At 35.7% G+C, this 17,793-nt stretch overlaps 1 protein-coding gene across 43 annotated transcripts in view; it reads right to left on the bottom strand.

The window, feature by feature from the left end:
* Positions 1–17,793, bottom strand: part of LOC123314896 (modifier of mdg4-like) — a 41,590-nt gene that overhangs the window by 16,517 nt on the left and 7,280 nt on the right. Inside the window, exons 4-5 of one of the 43 annotated variants that reach the window (XR_006537878.1) lie at positions 3,109–3,480; positions 2,763–3,075 (exon numbers count right to left, since the gene is read on the bottom strand). The exons of 21 other annotated variants lie outside the window; for them this stretch is intronic. Coding sequence is in view for 21 of the 22 variants with exons in the window: in XM_044900303.1 (XP_044756238.1) it covers positions 1,435–1,790 (356 nt within the window). In the remaining variant the exon portion in view is untranslated. Of the gene's footprint in view, positions 1–94; positions 381–1,400; positions 1,791–2,279; positions 2,743–2,762; positions 3,481–3,716; positions 4,126–4,305; positions 4,802–5,036; positions 5,552–6,004; positions 6,379–6,988; positions 7,621–7,642; positions 8,103–8,265; positions 8,707–9,258; positions 9,624–10,153; positions 10,419–11,044; positions 11,388–11,575; positions 11,907–12,150; positions 12,426–12,800; positions 13,788–14,400; positions 14,678–15,056; positions 15,302–16,473; positions 16,770–17,162; positions 17,432–17,793 lie in introns of those variants that run through there. 21 more of the 43 variants (XM_044900310.1, XM_044900317.1, XM_044900303.1 and 18 more) reach the window with 21 other exon arrangements.

The raw sequence follows: 17,793 nt of genomic DNA, 5'->3' as shown, positions 1-17,793 counted from the left end.
AAAATATGCTTCAGTTTTGGGGCACATCGATGAAGAAAAGGAATAAAATTTATTTAGGATGGAATAAGTGAAAGTTATTTAATTGAACAGAACATTGAAGCCTTATTTTTATTTTTTCGTTGGATCCCCAGATACAATTGTAACATTTTTCGAGGTTAAAAGTTGAATTCGGACTCTTTCCGTCTCGCTGGGCGCGTGGTTGTGTGGTATAGTTTGCTTTATGCAATTCCCAAACGTGAAAAGTCTGGCTCTGCATTTGGTCTTGTGGCAGAAACTGCACACCCAGGTAGTTTTGTGGGGTTGTTTGTAGGCCAACTTGAAAATATTCTCCTGGAATATTATTTGTGGGTTCTTCCTGCCAGGAACAAAATATATAATACCTAAAAACGAAAGACATCAATAATAAACACAAATAATATCGATAATATAAAAAACAGAAATAGGGGTAAAATTATGAGTTGGTAATTCACGAATAAGAGACTTTCAGATTATACAACTTCTTTATTGCACACCTCCGTCACAAATTAGGACTTAATTTTAAAATACTCAAGGCTTATAACAATTTTTTAACAGGTTAAAAGTAACATATACATAATACAGAACGGGTCGAAAAATGATGAATTAATTGTTCATCAAACTACCCTACCCGTCGAAAGTGATCTTATCTCTAATATTGATTCAGAAGAGTAGTTGTTTTTTTGCCAAAATAGTTTTCACCGCCTACCAGTTTAGGAAATTAACGTGATATTAGATTGGTTGTTGGTTACGACGTATTTTGACTTGTAATCAACAATCAACAAAATCAATATAATTGAGTGGACCAGTTCAGCTCAGTGGCGGCTCGTGAATATTCATCGTGGGTTGGCAGTTTATTCATGCAGTTTATGAACTTGAAAACTTTGTTTCAAGCAATTTCTTCATGGAACAGATAGCCTCTATGAAATTTGGCGTATTATAAAACTCCTGTGTACCAAATTCAGTGATTGAAAGAGGTCGCCTCCTGGCAAAATCAAAAATAGGGGTCTCCCAATTTTGTTTCGCGAATCTGTGACCAAATTTTGTTGCATGAATTTCGGGACAATTGTATAAGACTTTTAACCATCCCTTTTCGAATAAAACAAACGAAGACATAACAAAAGGGGCGGAGAACATCAATGATTTATTGGTAGGAACCCCAAGTACGGCAAATGACGATCTGCCGACCCTGTGTTTTACATGTTTTTTTAGCCTTAGGTAATTCAGAAGCGAGTTTTGAATTTTAAGGGGCATATTATCAAGAAGAAGAGAATAAAGTAATGAATAGGTGGTACACTCGTTCGATTCCTATTTCTTGGGTTGGCATCGCAGACCCTGCCGTCCCTGACAAGCCGCCACCGGTTAGCTACCAACATGCTTATGATTAAAAACGGAAACAATGAATAAATAAGAATTGAACTAATCGAAAGGGCCCATATCTGAATTGTTACACAAAAAGTGGTTCATTGAATTGTCAGTGAATGGATTCCGCACTTTCCATATGTCTTCCCTTGGATCCCGAGCAATAACAATGTTTTGGGCCGTCATCCTTTCGTATCTCTCCCTGCTGATGGTTTCTGGGTGTATGTGGTAGCCCATGATGGTGGCAACTTTGCCACAGGTCTCCACTTTCGCTTTACAACGCGAAGGGCTTCTCGTGTAATATCCGCTACAAATCCAAACCGTCTTTTGGGTTAGTTTTCTGTACAGGAGGTAACTGTGACCCTCCAATATGATTTTGGGCTTCTTCTGGGCCAAGTCGAAGTATATTTTAGCTGAAACAGAGTCAGTTATTCGAGTTCCGAAGATATCCTATGAATAAATCTGCTACTACCTATAATTCCATAAATAATAAAATAGTTTCAACTGAATTGAAAATAAACAACTAGTAATAGGAGTAAACCGAACTACAACTGGATCAAAGCTAAGTGCACAGTCACATATGATTATACAGTGTGTTTGACGTAAGCGGATCATTATGTATATTAATGCTCCACTCCAGCCAGAGTACGAAGAAGAAGTAGATGCAGACTATGGTTTCGGTCTTACTTGACCTCATCAGAGCAGCATCAGAGAGCATCTGGAAGAATTTTTTTTCTACCTAATCCTACAGGTTTTTTAAAAATAATGAAAATGTTATAATGAAGATCATTTCGGTATCAATCAGTATTTCTTTATGGCGCGCTCAAAAATATCTTAGGACGACACTATGAGCTGAATATAAACAAAATTTAACAAAACTATAATAAAAGAAAACTATGACATTTCGTTATAAATCGAATTTATTATTCAGATTGCACATTTCTCATGGCACAAAATCATTTTTACATTCTTCGAAAAACACATTTCAAATACAACATGACAAAAAAAGGGGACGCAACTTATTTAACCGAAAAATCTGCATATTCTGATTGAACATCCCCCACTTGAAAAAAAACATGAGTTACGTATAAAAAAATCCTCATTCGGGGACCCTGACGATGGTGATATTTTGAGCTGACATATTCTCCAGTATTTTCGTACATTTAATTTCGTGGTTGTGCTGTCCATAAACGTGGGCCATCCTTCCACTTGTAACAATACGAGCCTTACAGCGATTCGGCCAGTTTAGATAGTACATTTGGCATAGCCAAATTGTCTTTTTCGCTGTTTTTCTGTAGAGACGAAAATGGCAGCTGTCTAGTACCAGTTTCGGGTTCTTAAAACCAGGCACAAAATAAATGACGTCTACAACAAACGAAAAAACTCATATTACGATAAATTTATTCATCGAATTTCACAAAATCTCTTCAAGTCCGACACGATATGTTGAAATCTTGGACAAGCCAAGTTATCTCAAGACGAATTGCTATCTAAACAGATACATTGAAGGAAAGTATTCTAAATAATACATTTTGAATCATATCGTTTTTATTATCAACTTAACAAAAAAAATTTTTTTTCATCATTGAAATTACAAAGAAAATTGTAAATTTCCGACAACCGATCCCGGTCGTCCGAACAAAAATACGTACGGATATTTTGTCTGACGGTGATAACTCTGTCCACGTTCACATCATCAGCTGTCTTACAATGATCAAAAACAATTCGATCTGAGTGTAATACATGGAGAAAACTAAACGTTAATAAAATTACAAAAAAATCACAGTTTCTATAATTGCGAATAGGTCATGATTAGAACTCAAACAAAGAATTGTTCGTTGGACGGTCTCATATTATTCTTTATCAGCAGAACTGTCTGAGGTGTTGCTCTGTCGCAACTTGGATTTGTGGGTGGATGATCATGACCACAAGTGATCTTCAAAATCCTTCCCCAAGTAATAGCTCTAGCTTTACATTTGCTCCTGTCGTAATCGACACATCTCCACATGGTTTTCGCCTTCATTTTTCTATTAATCATGAAAACGTAACCGCCTAAAATGATCTGAGGGTTTTTCCTACCCGCCATCACATGGATCACCGTTTCTGAAATATAATCATTGTTAGAAAGTAACCCAAAAAGTACGAAATCAGCCCTAAACTATGAGAAGTCGAAACATCTAAATGCAACTGTAGACCGGTTGCTTGTCCCTCATCAATACGGTGTAGCGCTAAATATTCCAACAGGACGATGGGATCTGTCCCCCAAGCACTGAACCTAAACCTGTAATTTCAGTGGGAAATAGAAATACTTGTATTATAAGGCATAAATAACAAGGTTATTACAAACTACCAAATCTTTATTAACAGCTCTGAAACAACGTAAATCACACACCAAAAGAAATAATATAGATATAAATAATATTTAACATTTCTCCCAGTTAGAAATGAAAGAGTGCCAGTTCAACAACCTCCTGCTCTTGCAGTAATCTTACACACGCACAATATGAACTTTCTGGGACAGAAGGTTCTTGAATCTGGTTGACAGTTTGGGTTCGTGATTGTGAGTACCAGAAACTTGTACCACTTTGCCGCTGGTCACCAGTCGAGACTTGCATCTATCGGTTCTGTTGCCGAAGTATTTGCTACACATCCATATGGTTCTGTTCACGTCGCGTTTCAGTATCAAATAGTCGAAGTCATCAAGGATAATTTTCGGTCTTTTGGTCCCCATGTCGAAATATATAGTATCTGAAACGAGAGGTATTAGTGTTTAAGCAAGAACATTTCTACTGCTCAAGTACTTACACCGAATTCTTCATGAGCTGCTCTTAAGGTTTTATTGGAATTGAGGCATTTTTTCGTTTTGGAGCTTTTTATAGAAACAACAACTCTGAGGAATAGTACTTCATCAGAATAATTGAAGTCAGCTGAATTTGGAGTATCTATATTCATATTAGGGATACAACAAATCTCCACAAGTGGAAGCATTCTAATATCGAATTATAATACACATTTATTAAAATTTTTTCACATAATACCTACATACACACTTTAGCATAAAGTCTCTAGGCAAAACGTAAATAATATATAAATTACTAAGAAAACTAATTGAATTCAATGAAGTTCTTCATTGGAGACAATCCCGAAAAATCTCATTCTCTTATTATATCGACAACCCTAGACGCCCAATTTTTGACTCTCGAAACTTTCACTTTGGGCTCGTGGTTATGACTTCCGATCACGTGTACCTGTTTGCCCTGAGTTATCAACTTTGCCTTGCATCTTCCTTCGTTTTTAGAGAACCCTGCAAAGTACCTGCTACACATCCATATCGTCTTTGAGACTTCTCTAGATTGTAGGATGAAATCGCAGTTTTCCAGTATGATTTTCGGGTTTTTGTGCCCCATATCGAAGTAGATGATCCCTGAAAATAAACAATAATCAAGCCACAAAAACGAGAATCATAATTTACAAACCTTCCACAACGGATCTTGGGAAAAACATCAATGAAAATAAAATATTACAAAAGGGACAAATTAATTAATAGAAAATTGAATATCGATGTAAATAGGACCAAGAATAAATAATAATAAACGAATACAAACAGAGTAAAAAATAAGAGATGTCCAAAGGGAAGTATTTCAGGAGAAAAATTCAGCTCATTGTGTTGATTTTTATTTGTTCGAATGCCATTTGTTAAGCGAGAGAATAAATAAATAATTTGATTTCCTGTAGGCGGTAGTAGCTATTTGAATCGAAAAATAATACACTGCATCCATGTTCTTTATAGTATCAACAACATAACACAAAAAATTGATACAGAATCAACACAATATCCATATAACCAAAAATTTTACAATTACTTATAATTATTCGATAAATGCTGGAACACGAAAACATCGATACATTCAGGCTTCCCTTAGCACAGTTACCCTTTGACTCAGCATGTTTTTATATTTATCTGTCTTGATTTTTGGCTCGTGATTGTGATCTCCTATCACTTTCACCACTCGACCAGTCGTTATCAGGCGACACTTACAACGTAGCACCCTGGAGTTGAAATAATGACAACATCTCCAGACCGTGTGATCGGTTTCCTTTTTGTGCAGCAAAAAATCGAAATCTTGCAAAATCAGTTTGGGTTTTTTGGTGCCAACGTCGAAGAAGATTAAATCTGAAAAACACCACGCTGAATAAATTTCAGAATCACTGGATACGACTAGGCAAAGCGGAGAATGAATCGAGAAATGGACGGAAAAGTTCACAAGTCATCAGGGAAGCTCTTCAACAACTTTTTACGATTACTATCGCATGCTCTCGCATGCGCAATCTATGACCTAGCGCACGCGTATGTGCGCATCTATCGCCAAACGCTTCATCTATGTATTCTATAGCGCAGGTGCGCAATCTATCGACAAACCCGCAAACGTGTCATCTATAGCATGGCTCGCGGATGCGTCATCCATAGCCAAACTAGTGAGAATAGGCTATCTATCGGTTTTTCTTGGAAAATCGCCTCAATAGGATACTTTTCCAGTTTCTAAGTACTACTCGTACGTTGTAAACAATTCTGTACACCTAAAACGATCGAATATGTCAGGCAAAGCGAGGAAAAAGATTCAATTAATCGATTTCAACAATTTATTACGAGAAACAATATACCAAAAATGCAAGGTTTTTAAAACAATATATTCAACACACAGTACAGTAAATGATAGATGAGAAAACGCTAAGAAAGACTCTTTTCAACCACTATTACTTGTTGCGACACCATATTTTTATAAGTCCGTTTTTCTTTGGCAGGATGGTTGTGTTTACCGTCCACACTGATCATTTTTCCGCTACTGAAAATGCGGCACTTGCATCTTTCCCTGTTCTGGGCGTGGAAGTAATGCGAGCATTTCCATTGGGTGGACGTTTCTCCCCGTCTGAACATCAGGAAATCGTGGTGTAAATACACTAGTTTGGGGTACTTCACACCGACCGCGAAGTAAATAGTGCCTAAAATAGAACAAACTGAAACCTCACGGAAAAATTGGTCAAATTGTTATTCCTCCACCAGATATAAAGCAGAAAATAACAGATTTTGTCTACTTCTACTTTACAGTAAAAAAATAAGCTCGTTACGATGCGGTCGTCGAGTAGTAGTAGTAGTTGCTTTGGAGTATTATCGGGTTATCGAGCGCCATCTAGTACGGTTCAGTTCAATCTTCCCCAGATCGGAATCTAGACGAAAACAATGGCATATGTCACATATTTTCCCTAATTCAGTAAGCTGACCTGCTTATTGCAGATAACATGCGTGTAACACGTTCGTGTTTACGAGTTCGTTTCATACTGGATGGCGCTCTGGATAATACTCAGAAGCTACTACCAGTATTCAGTTAGGGTGCGTCAATTCCAAACGTTTTCCATTGGAGGAGGAGTTGTGTAGCTCTGACGAGGTCAGATGAGAGCGAAACCATGGTCAGCATCTACTCTTCTTCGATGGAGCGTTACCCCTTTCGTTGTCCTGACGATGATCAGATCGTAACACTTGTTGATATTCATATCATCTGAATGATATGAGCCACCTTGAATTCGAAATTCACTCGATAAATCAAAATCATGATTCAACGACATTGTCAAAATATTTATTCATAACAATCATAACAAACATTACAATATAGTCAAAATCACGAGAGGAAATCTGAAGAATTGTGTTTGAGGTAGAGGTTCGAGAACCGAGAATTTAATTGTGTTTCAAATGTAACAAAATAATCAGTACAATTTATGTATTCTCGGGTTCTCAACAGTGGTCTATTAAAACGGTTCACTCTTGTTGTTGAATCTACTGCAAATAGTTCCAGTTTCTTCAAGAATTTTACAGACGTTCGATGCAGTGCGTAGTGTTGATTTCAAATACCAAACATAATAGGAGTTGTGAGTAGATGTTTCTATTTACTGATTTTTGAGACACACAATATCTTCCTCAAATTCTCTTACTTCCGGTATATTTTGTTATAATTACCGGTTGGGAAATCAAACTCATTAATTTGGATTCTTTTTCCTTGGGTAAATGATTGTGTTCAGAACGCATAAAAACCATACTGCCTTTGGTCTGCAAGCGACAGCGGCATTTTGTTTTATGGTAGGTTGCACATACCCATGTTGTCTTTTGTGGAGTTTTCTTAGCGAGATTAAAATCGTAGTCATGAACGATAATTTTCGGGTTTTTATTCCCCACATCGAAGAATACTACATCTGGAAAAAAAGCACTGTCAACTAATGGACTCGCACTCGTTTATTTAAAAAAAGATCCAAACACTGACACGCAGAGATCACCTCTTAAAATAAATCAACTAAAATAAAAGGAAATAAAAATAGTCAAATTTTGTTTCATAAAAGAATACAAGCTTAATAATATAAGTACATAAATATTTCATAAAACAATATCCTATATTGGTAACATTGATAAATTCACTTTTTGTAATTCTTCACGATAGTGACTTCCTTACGAATCAAATCGCTCATTTTCTTTATTTTTCCATGCGGTAGATGATTATGATCTTCGCCAGTCATTATCACAACTTGTCCACTGGTAGTTATCTTATTTTTGCACTTGGTTTTGTAATAACCGGTGCAAAGCCACAAAGTTTTGTTCTGATCTTTTCTGTGACAAGAATAGTCGTATCCATGCAAAATAATCTTGGGATTTTTAATGCCAACATCGAAATAAACAAAACCTGAAATAAGGATGTAAGTCAAACTCAGGCAGGCTTATTAAAGGGATTTTTTACCAATTAAATATTCGGTAATTTAACTGTACCTGCTGAATTAACAAAAAAACTGACGCATAGTTCCGAAAACCATCATAGGGGGCTCAAAACAAAAATTATATAAAGAAAATAAAATTCTTAATATATTTAATGAAAAAAATCACATGCAGTCCACATCAGTTCAATATGTATCCGAATAAATTTTGGTTATAAAAAATAAACATTCAAAGAAACAAAAATATAGGAAGAGGTTAGATAAAAACAATATACAAATTTCATATCTGCGTCGAATTTACATCATTTATTTGACGTTCTGATTTCGTACATCTTTTCCTTATGGTAACCACCCGAGAAGCCATATTTTTGGTGTTTGTTATTGTCGGCTGGTGATTGTGAGCTGCGCTGAAAAAGAGGGTAGTTCCACTAGTGGTCACATAGGCGGCACATTTTGAACGACGATAGGAACTGCATCGCCAAAAAGTACTCCTCTTCATCTGCTTATGGCAGAGGAAATCATATTTTTCGTAAACCAACTTTGGTCTCTTCTTTCCAATGATGAAGTATATAATACCTGGAAAAAAATCGGTGAAAAAGGGACAAAACTGTTGATTTGTCCGACGAGTCTTTTATACAGAATTCCTATTTCTGTCATACAGAGATCTACAGTCATCTGGGAGGAAAAACAAACGACCTACAGACCAGATATTCGAATGAAAATCCTTCTCTTAGAACTCGTGGACATGCAGTATCACATCGAGCTAGCAGCGTAGCTCAGGCTTACGTTCATAGTTCTCACAGCAAGGTCACCTTGAATATCCGAACTTCCAATAGGTCAACGGAGGCTGAGTTCATCTGGTTCCTGCTTTTCAAACGGATTTCAATTAAAATTTAACGGCTTCGTGGTAAACTCATTCTGAAAACTTTGTGATATTTTTTTCGATGCATAGTACCTATTAAAGTGATAATTTCTGTTCAGTTGAAGGATCGATTTTTGCAGCCTTGTTGCTAAGAGCGGAGGCGTTTAATATCTGGAATGTTCGAATTTTGATTCGGGAATTGCTCCAAACGATTTCAATGGTGTCGGGATAGCTTTTCAGAAACCGATTCCTAAAGATTGAAACAATTTTTGGAACATAAGTTTTTATTTCCTACAATATTCATTTAGAAAACATAGTCCTGAAAGAAGCACATATCTGAGATTTTTTTATATGTCTCCTATTTTATCTATATCTTTGGGAACTTCCCTCACTTGTATGGAATAATTCGTTGGAACAAGTTCGTGTTTCCCTTTGAAAGTCGGTGGGTGACTGTGATACCTGTTGTTAACAACCAGATGCCTTCCTCTTGTGACTATCCTAGATTTACATTTTTTCAATTTCCTGGTACAGCACCAAATAGTCTTGTTGGGTAGATTTCGCTCTACCAAATACTCGAAATTCTTGAAAACCATTTTCGGAAATTTCCTGTTCTTGTAGAAGTACACAGCCCCTAAAAAGGACAATTGTTGAAGTTATGTATTCTACGTAGGAAAGAATTTGTGGAACAAAAGATGAAAGTGGATTTTCTCCACTTAACACTTGATTTTTCCGACATAGTTATGAAGGATATTAAACTGTCAATAAATGAACTTGTAGGAAATTTCACTATTGGAGGAAATGTTGCACAAGGTTTGAAATGTCCTGAAAGAACACTAATTCCACACACTTGAAGTATCTCTTCTTCACGATTCAGGTTAGATAGAGGCTTTGACTTGTACGTATAGCTCAAGAATAACACAGATTTTTCATGCAGTTTCTGAACCACCTCTATTTCGTCCCATGTTAAGATTTCCACAAAACTCGATAAATTTTCTTACTTGGAACTTCGCCATTTTGCTCACATTAATAAAGTCATTCTTATAGTAAATTCTTTCTCATTTTCACTTCTCCAGTGACACGAAACAACGACAGCTCACAATCTGTTGGAAACGCATTTCAGAAATTGAAACTTTTGAAAAGGTTGGAAATAAAAAATCATCATTCAATCACTCTTTTATTTATTTTCTAACAATCGTGAAGCTTCTTTTGATCAAAGCTTTCCTTCCGTCATAAGACGGGAAATGTGTGTGAGACCCGGAAACTTTTAAAACAGTGCCGTAGGTCATCAGTCGCGCATTGCACTTCGAATATCTTTTTTTTCTGCAATACCAGTGGGTCCTAGCACCTGAAGACCTTTCTTTCAAATACACGTTACCTTCGAAAACTATTATCGGATTCCTAGAGCCTTTGTAGAAGTGGATAATACCTAAAAAATAACTTGAATTATCTGGTTTTCCGAGTTAAGAACGATCATAGCCTTTTTTAAATTATCGGCATTTCGAAATGGATAAAAAAATTTCTTACTACCACCAATATTTATTCAAAAATTTTTCATGAGATACAACGATCAACATTTCAATATAAAAGAATGTACTAAAGTATCACAATTTTTTACTAGCTACAAAAAAAACGAAAAAGAATATAAGAAGTTAAATGAAACAACAATGCATTGCGATAAACATAAATATACTCTCTTTCGTATTCATACAATGAACAAATAATTATTACCTCAGTGAGATAAAACGATCATATCTTAAACAATCTAACAATAAAAAGCTATTGTTGAAAAAAATAAAAAAAAAAAACATCGAAACATCTCATAAAAATGACTAGAATATTTAAAAATTTCCTGCACACCACAGTTCCACTCCCACTAATAGGATATATGATTGAGATCAATGAATAAAATACCCCACTATTAAAAAATTACCCCCACCACGATATTTTAATCAACAAAATTACATTTCAAGTTGATTTACTGAATTTTTTCCGAGTTATAGACTGGCCCTGCATAAAAGTAGGTAAACACCTACAAACTTGATAAAAACGGATGAATATCAATTGGATGATCAAGAATGAATATACAAACATATGATCTTCTATGTGGATTGTACTAGATTCATTATGTTGCTCAGGAGGCATTTTTGTCTATATATTATTTGAACTATCTGAGGCGTTAGAGTTTTATTCTTTAAATTCGAAGGTGAATGATTATGGGTCGAATGTAGGACTTCTACCGTCGCTCCACAAGTGATAACCCTAGCTTTGCATTTTGATGCCTTCTTTTCTGCGCAATGCCATTTGATTCTGACTCCGCGATCCCTCTCTTTGAAATAGCAAAAATTTTTTAAAACCAGCACAGGGTTTTTGCCGCCTTGGTAAAAATGAATAATCTCTGCAACAAAATAACAATCAATAAAAAAACTGAACACAAAATAAAAAACACTTCAAAGTGAAATAAAAAGAGACAAAGTTTACACTAACAAAACAATGAAATTGGAGTGACAGAAAATTGTCCTTCCAGATAGAACGGAGAGATCATATTTGTAGCAAAAATAGTACAAGCTTTGCATTCATTCACTGTTAAGTCTTCAGCATTTATTCTCTTATTTATTTAGTACATTCTTAATAGAATCGGTAAAGAACAACTCGAAAAAATTCATTTTCTCCAAAACAGTCACTCTAAAAGGGGCCAAACCAGTTGTATCACGCCTTAATTCAGCGGCATGGTTGTGCTGTTGACCAGTTACTCTTATGGACTTTCCGTAAGTTTGAATTCTGGCTCCGCACTTTGTTTTTCTGTCGCTCCATATGCACCTCCAAGATGATCTACCATTTTTTGAAGCGTCCCTCCGAAATTCACAATTTTCGAATATTATAATGGGATTCTTCTTGCCAGGTACGAAATAAATATCTGAAAAAATATGGTTGAATTTTACACCGAAAAACGATCATATCAGTTGGTGCAGATAGGATCTTACCATTTCCTTCAAACTGGCAACGTCTATGAAAAAAATTATGACGTAATTCAACTGGCAATCAAACTACTACATCTACAGTGTTGAAAAGTAAAAAAGATGATGGCACAATTGAGTTTAATACGGATTTTTGATACTCAGCACTTTCCACTACCACACAAGTAAGAGACAATTTCGGGTTCATCAAACTGAATGTTAAGATTTTTCTACAACGTTGACGTGAGTGGGTACACTTTTCGAAATGTCATAACGAAGGGTTATCTCGTGGTTGTGATGCCGATGCATCAATTTCAAGGTACTGCCGAAAGTAATGAAGCGTGCCTTGCATTTACTCTTCATCTTCTGCACGCAACTCCAAATGCTTCTCTCCGGTGTCTTCCTTTCTATCCGAAAGAGATAATTCTCGTAAATCAGCATTGGATACTTGTTGCCTTTTACTGTATATACAATTCCCCCTGCAAAAAATGGTACAACAGTATTACTTAACTTAGTTCTTCATTTCAACAAGACATTATAATTCGTTGTCATCTTCTCCATATACGCAGAGTTTGAATGAATAGTGTTTCCTAGTCAAAAAATCATGTGGGGCCATTCAGGGGCTTCAAAAAAGGAATCCCACCTTAAATTTTCATTCACGCCCTGTATATGTACCCATAAGTTGTTTCAACAACAGTTACTTCACCGACTATCTTGTTGGAAATGGCCTATCAACCTACTCAAACACTTTGTCACCATAGATATTGAAGTATTAATCACTTTAAAAACCCATCAAACCCAACCTTCGATTTGAATCTTTTGCAAAATTGATAGGACCAAAGAAATGAAAGAAATCACATGGAAAATTTATTACCAGTCCAATTCTCCATATACACAAAGATCTATGAAACAAAAATATATAAATAACATAGATAAAACTCATCAAACAAATCAATTAACAGGAATTAGTCAGAGCGTTGGTTACACAACGTCAAGGGTTATTTTTTATAAGCATCTCAATTCCATTATTGCATCATTCGAGGACAATTTATTCGCAGCAGAATACTTTATCCTTTCACTGCTAGGCCAATAGACAATCGCTTAAAAAACGTTTTGTTATATCTGATATTGATCAACAAAAACAAAATAAATATTATTCTATGTTGAGTTTGAAGTCTATATGGCATGATCAGGGAAAGGTTTCTGTTTCAGATTAAATAAAATTGAAAAACACATGAAAAAAACGAGATATATCAAAGTTTTTGCACATGAAAGGTTCTCAGAAAGATATCACAGGTGGAGAGGCAAGAGCATAAAAGAAGAATCATGAGACTAATGTTTATAGAAGTTTCAGTTATTACCTTTATTATCATATTTGTTTTTCTTCTATGAGTTTCGTTTGTATGTTCTGTATCATTTATTACTTTTATTTTCATTACTAGCAAAAATGAGAATCATTTCTTATTTTGGCACAGTTTCTGGACCTTACATTCGATAGGGGAGAGCATACCATGAAACATACATCTCTTTCCTCCTCCTTACCTATAATATCTCTGTTCGAAAAAATTACAACTGAAAATAGGTCTTCTCTTTTTCCTCGAAAAATACGACAGTCGATATCAGGCTTTCAACGTCGCCTTCAAAATCTGCAGGATGCGAGTGAATGCTATTCATGAGTTTCACCGTCCTACCGTAGGTGAGCAATCTGGCTTTACACTTTTTTTTCTCTTTATATTTACAAGTCCAAGCGGTCTTATCAGCGTACTTCCTTTCTAACATGAATTCATACCTATTTATTATCAATTTAGGGTACTTTTTTCCTTGGGTAAAGTAGATAACACCTGGAAGAAAAAGTAGGTGTTAACAATTTTGAACGAGTCGGTGCTTATAATGATATACCTGGTGTATATTATTTGTACACCTGTAAAAACACGTGCAGAAGCCTCTGAGATGAGGATTTGAAAACACGTTGAGTTCATGCTATGGTCGCAATTATTATTATCTTTGGATTCTTCAACACATTGTTCAATGATGTTTCAGTTAATTTTATTTTTACTATTCGAAAAATTAAGTGATGAAATAAATTTCAAGGTAACTTGGAGAAAGTGGTCGAACAGCAGATTTGAATGCAGCTTCAAGATGTCCAGTTCTTTAGCTTCAGCAGTTTTTGAGTCATTTTCAAAATACGATATACCAATGATCGACAGGGAATTGGAGATGGATTACAGAAAAATTACAAACTTCAATTAACTCTCTGCCCATTGTTTTTCTTAAAAATATTGTTTTTTTTTCTTTACATGTTTAAAATCACTCAAAACTTCTTTCCCCTATTCGAGTTGAATCGGAATTCTCGAGATAGAAACATAAAAAACCAACTACAATCAACGTTTTAAATTCTTTATTACTAAAAAACAATTTGATGTCATATCTGTCCTAGCCATTCGACAAGGAATTTCACATCATCAAATTTTAAAACTTTTTTTGGTCACTATATTGACAACAGTAGATACCAAAGTGCTCAAATCTTCGGTGCAATTTCCTTCGTGAGTATGTTCGTCGTTCATAATTTTCAAAGTTTTGCCGTAAGTCAACAATCTTGCCTTGCATTTACTCTTTCTCTGAAACTTGCAGCGCCAGGTTGTCTTGTTGACTAACTTATGCTCCATAATGAATTCGTTATCACGAAAAATCATGACGGGGTACTTTTTCGCTTGCGAAAAATACACAGTACCTGAAATGATATGTAGTAGTGATAAATACCATAAAACGACGGGAGCCTTGACATCTGAAGAGGGAATGTCAGACGCATCATTCATTTGAGAGCAACATTCGGAAAAATAGCATAAAAAACATTTATTTTATTGTATCACATCGAACAAACAACTTACATATTGAATACCCTGTTGCATTAGATACAAACGCACGAATGAAATGAAAACCTATTAGTTCATGAATATAAAAAATGAAATTAAATATTAAATTGCAGATTTATAAACATAGTAATCTTCATTCGACGTTTTCAATTGAATAAACAGGTAAATTTCGGTCATAACCAAAATGTTATTTAATCAGTCAAAAGGTGTGGAATTCACTAAATGTACTTAACGTACAATGCTAACAATCACAGATTTCAAATCATTCAAGTTTCCCTTATAAGTCCGTTCGTGACAATGGACACCATTCAGCACTTGCAAACATTTTCCAAAAGTTGCCAATCTTGCTCTACACATTTCGTTTTGTTTCGTACACCTCCAGAAATTCTTATGCGTATAATTCACTGTCGTACGTTTCTTATACTCATAGCCATCGTAGACCATTATCGGATATTTCTTTCCAGGATAAAAATACAGAGCTCCTGCAATAAATTCATGTTTCAAAAGGTAGACAAGGCCAGTGAATGTTGCATAATCAATTTTCTCTAGACCAAGTCCGCAGTTCATCCACTAAGAAAAAATGTAATTGAAACAAGTGCTAACAGATGAAAATGATACGTTACTTGAAATGCGTTGGTAATCAATTTCCACCCTAAATTAGCTTGTTCATGGAGTGGTTTGCAACGGCTGTGAACTGTACAGAGCAAGCGCAATTCCATTTTGGGGTAGCGAAAAGCCATTTGCGCTTGCTCTGTACAGTTTACAACCGTTCAAACCACTCTACGAACAAACCTGATAGGTTAGGGCAGTTAATTTTAGGTAGCAAATTAGGTTAGGTTCCAAATTAGATTAGGTAAGAAATAAGGTTAGGTTAGGAACCAAATTAGGTTGGGTTACCAAATAAGAGTAGCTACCAAATACCTTTAGAACAAAACCAACATAATGAATCTTCTTTATTACTCTAAAATTATCAACTTTTCAACAAAACACATTTTTTCCATTGGAGTGTTCAATTCAAACTTCTTTGGTAACAATATTGAAAACAGCAGACACCAAAGTACTCAAATCTGCACCGGTGCACGATTTTCAAAGTTTTGTAGTAAGTCCACATTCTTTCCCTGCATTTCTTTTTTCTCTCAAACTTGCAGCGCCAGGTTGGCCTGTTTACTGTCTGTTGATCCATCATATACTGTTATTACGAAAAATCACGACAGGGTACTTTTTCGCTTGAGAAAAATACACAGTACCTGGAACGATCTGTAGTAGTGACAAATTCCATACAGAGGCCATACTGGAGGCATTGTTTAGTTTAGGTTACGTTAATTTAGATTAAACTGGGTTACCTAGCCTGGTTAACCTAATTTAACTCAACCTGGAGCCATTTGGTGTGGTCACTGAACTCTAAAAGAACTTTTTTTAGAGTTCAATGGGTGTGGTAGATCAGTTTAGGTTACCTGGAAATCATTGCCACTATGTAACCCAATCAAACCTAATTTAACTCAACCTACCCTGAACTACTACCAATGGTCCAAATGCATCGAAAATTGTAGGATTCTGTGAAACGCAATAGACGTGATTTCATCAGGTGAATTTTCTTGGAGTTATCGATTCAAACAAGATATGGCAAAACGAATTCTTATATTCTTCTTCAACATTCTCAATAGGTTCATTAACAATCAATTTTACTTGTTCCATGTATAATGTTAACAATCACAGCTTTCGATTTGCTAGAGTCTCCTCTGTAGGTGCGAGGGTGTGTATGAAAGCCGTTCAGTACTTGCATACTTTTGCCAAACGTTGCCAACCTCGCCTTGCACATTTCGCTTTCCTTCGAACATCTCCAAAAGTTCATAGCAGTGTCGGTTCGTTTGGAACTGCGGTGTTTCTTGAACTTGTAACCATCGTAGACCATTATTGGATATTTCTTTCCGGGATAAAAATATAGAGCTCCTGCAATTGATTGATGACAGAATAAATTCCGACATTTTTCGTATCAAAATAATGCAAACACAAATGATAATTCCTCAGTCAAGGCACATAATACTTGTGTGTTTCATCCAAGAACTAGCTAAAGAAGTCATCGGTAAGGTTGTCTGAGCCAGTACCTCATACACATCTAAAGAAGCTAACATGCGCGTTGCAAGCAGAGAGGATTTACATTTACAAATTTTGATAGGTATATGTTGAGCCGATCCCAATGAAACAATGAATTCAGTACGAAAAAATGGTTATTTTGCAAATAAACAAATAGAATCAGAGCATTCCATTTTTATTCGTAAAAAAAAACTATCTCACTCAAAATCTTCATTTCGAAAATACACTTGCTAACAGATATTTGGAGCTTTAAATCCGATTTTGCTATCGGGTAATATTAACAGTCACAGATTTCAATATGTTCAAATTTCCCTTGTAAGTAGGTGGGTGGGAATGAGTGCCATTCAATATCCTCAAACATCTTCCAAAAGTGGACAATCGTGCTCTACACATTTCGTTTTCTTTTTTACACCTCCAGAAGTTTCTATCGGCATATTTCATACTCCTATGTCTGTTGAACTCATAACCGTCGTAGACCATTATCGGATGTTTTTTTCCAGCATAAAAATACAGATGTGCTGCAATGAACTCAGGTTACAACAGAAATACTGGATAACTTTCCTGAGAACCGGAGGGTTCGGTGAACAAAATTGATGCAAGAGACGAAATCGTTTCAGAACTGTTTCATAAACCAAAATAAACATTACTGCGCATCAATATATGTTACGTGCACGAATTAGATAACGTTCCAAATTAGATAAGGTACCAAATCAAGTTGAGTACCAAAACTAAAGTTCTAAGCTAAGGTCCCAAATCAGGTTAGGTCCCGGATTAGGTTGTGTACCAAATTAGTTTAGGTTCCAAACAATCTCTCGCTGCGCTCGAGATTGCTGGCGCTCTGTGAGCGCCCTATAACTCGAAACCTTCTACCATTCTTCAA

This window comes from Coccinella septempunctata, chromosome 6 (genome assembly GCF_907165205.1).
Source record: "Coccinella septempunctata chromosome 6, icCocSept1.1, whole genome shotgun sequence".
NCBI lineage: Eukaryota > Metazoa > Arthropoda > Insecta > Coleoptera > Coccinellidae > Coccinella > Coccinella septempunctata.
The sequence above is the reverse complement of the archived record's forward strand: the minus strand, read 5'-3'. Positions and strand labels throughout refer to the sequence as shown.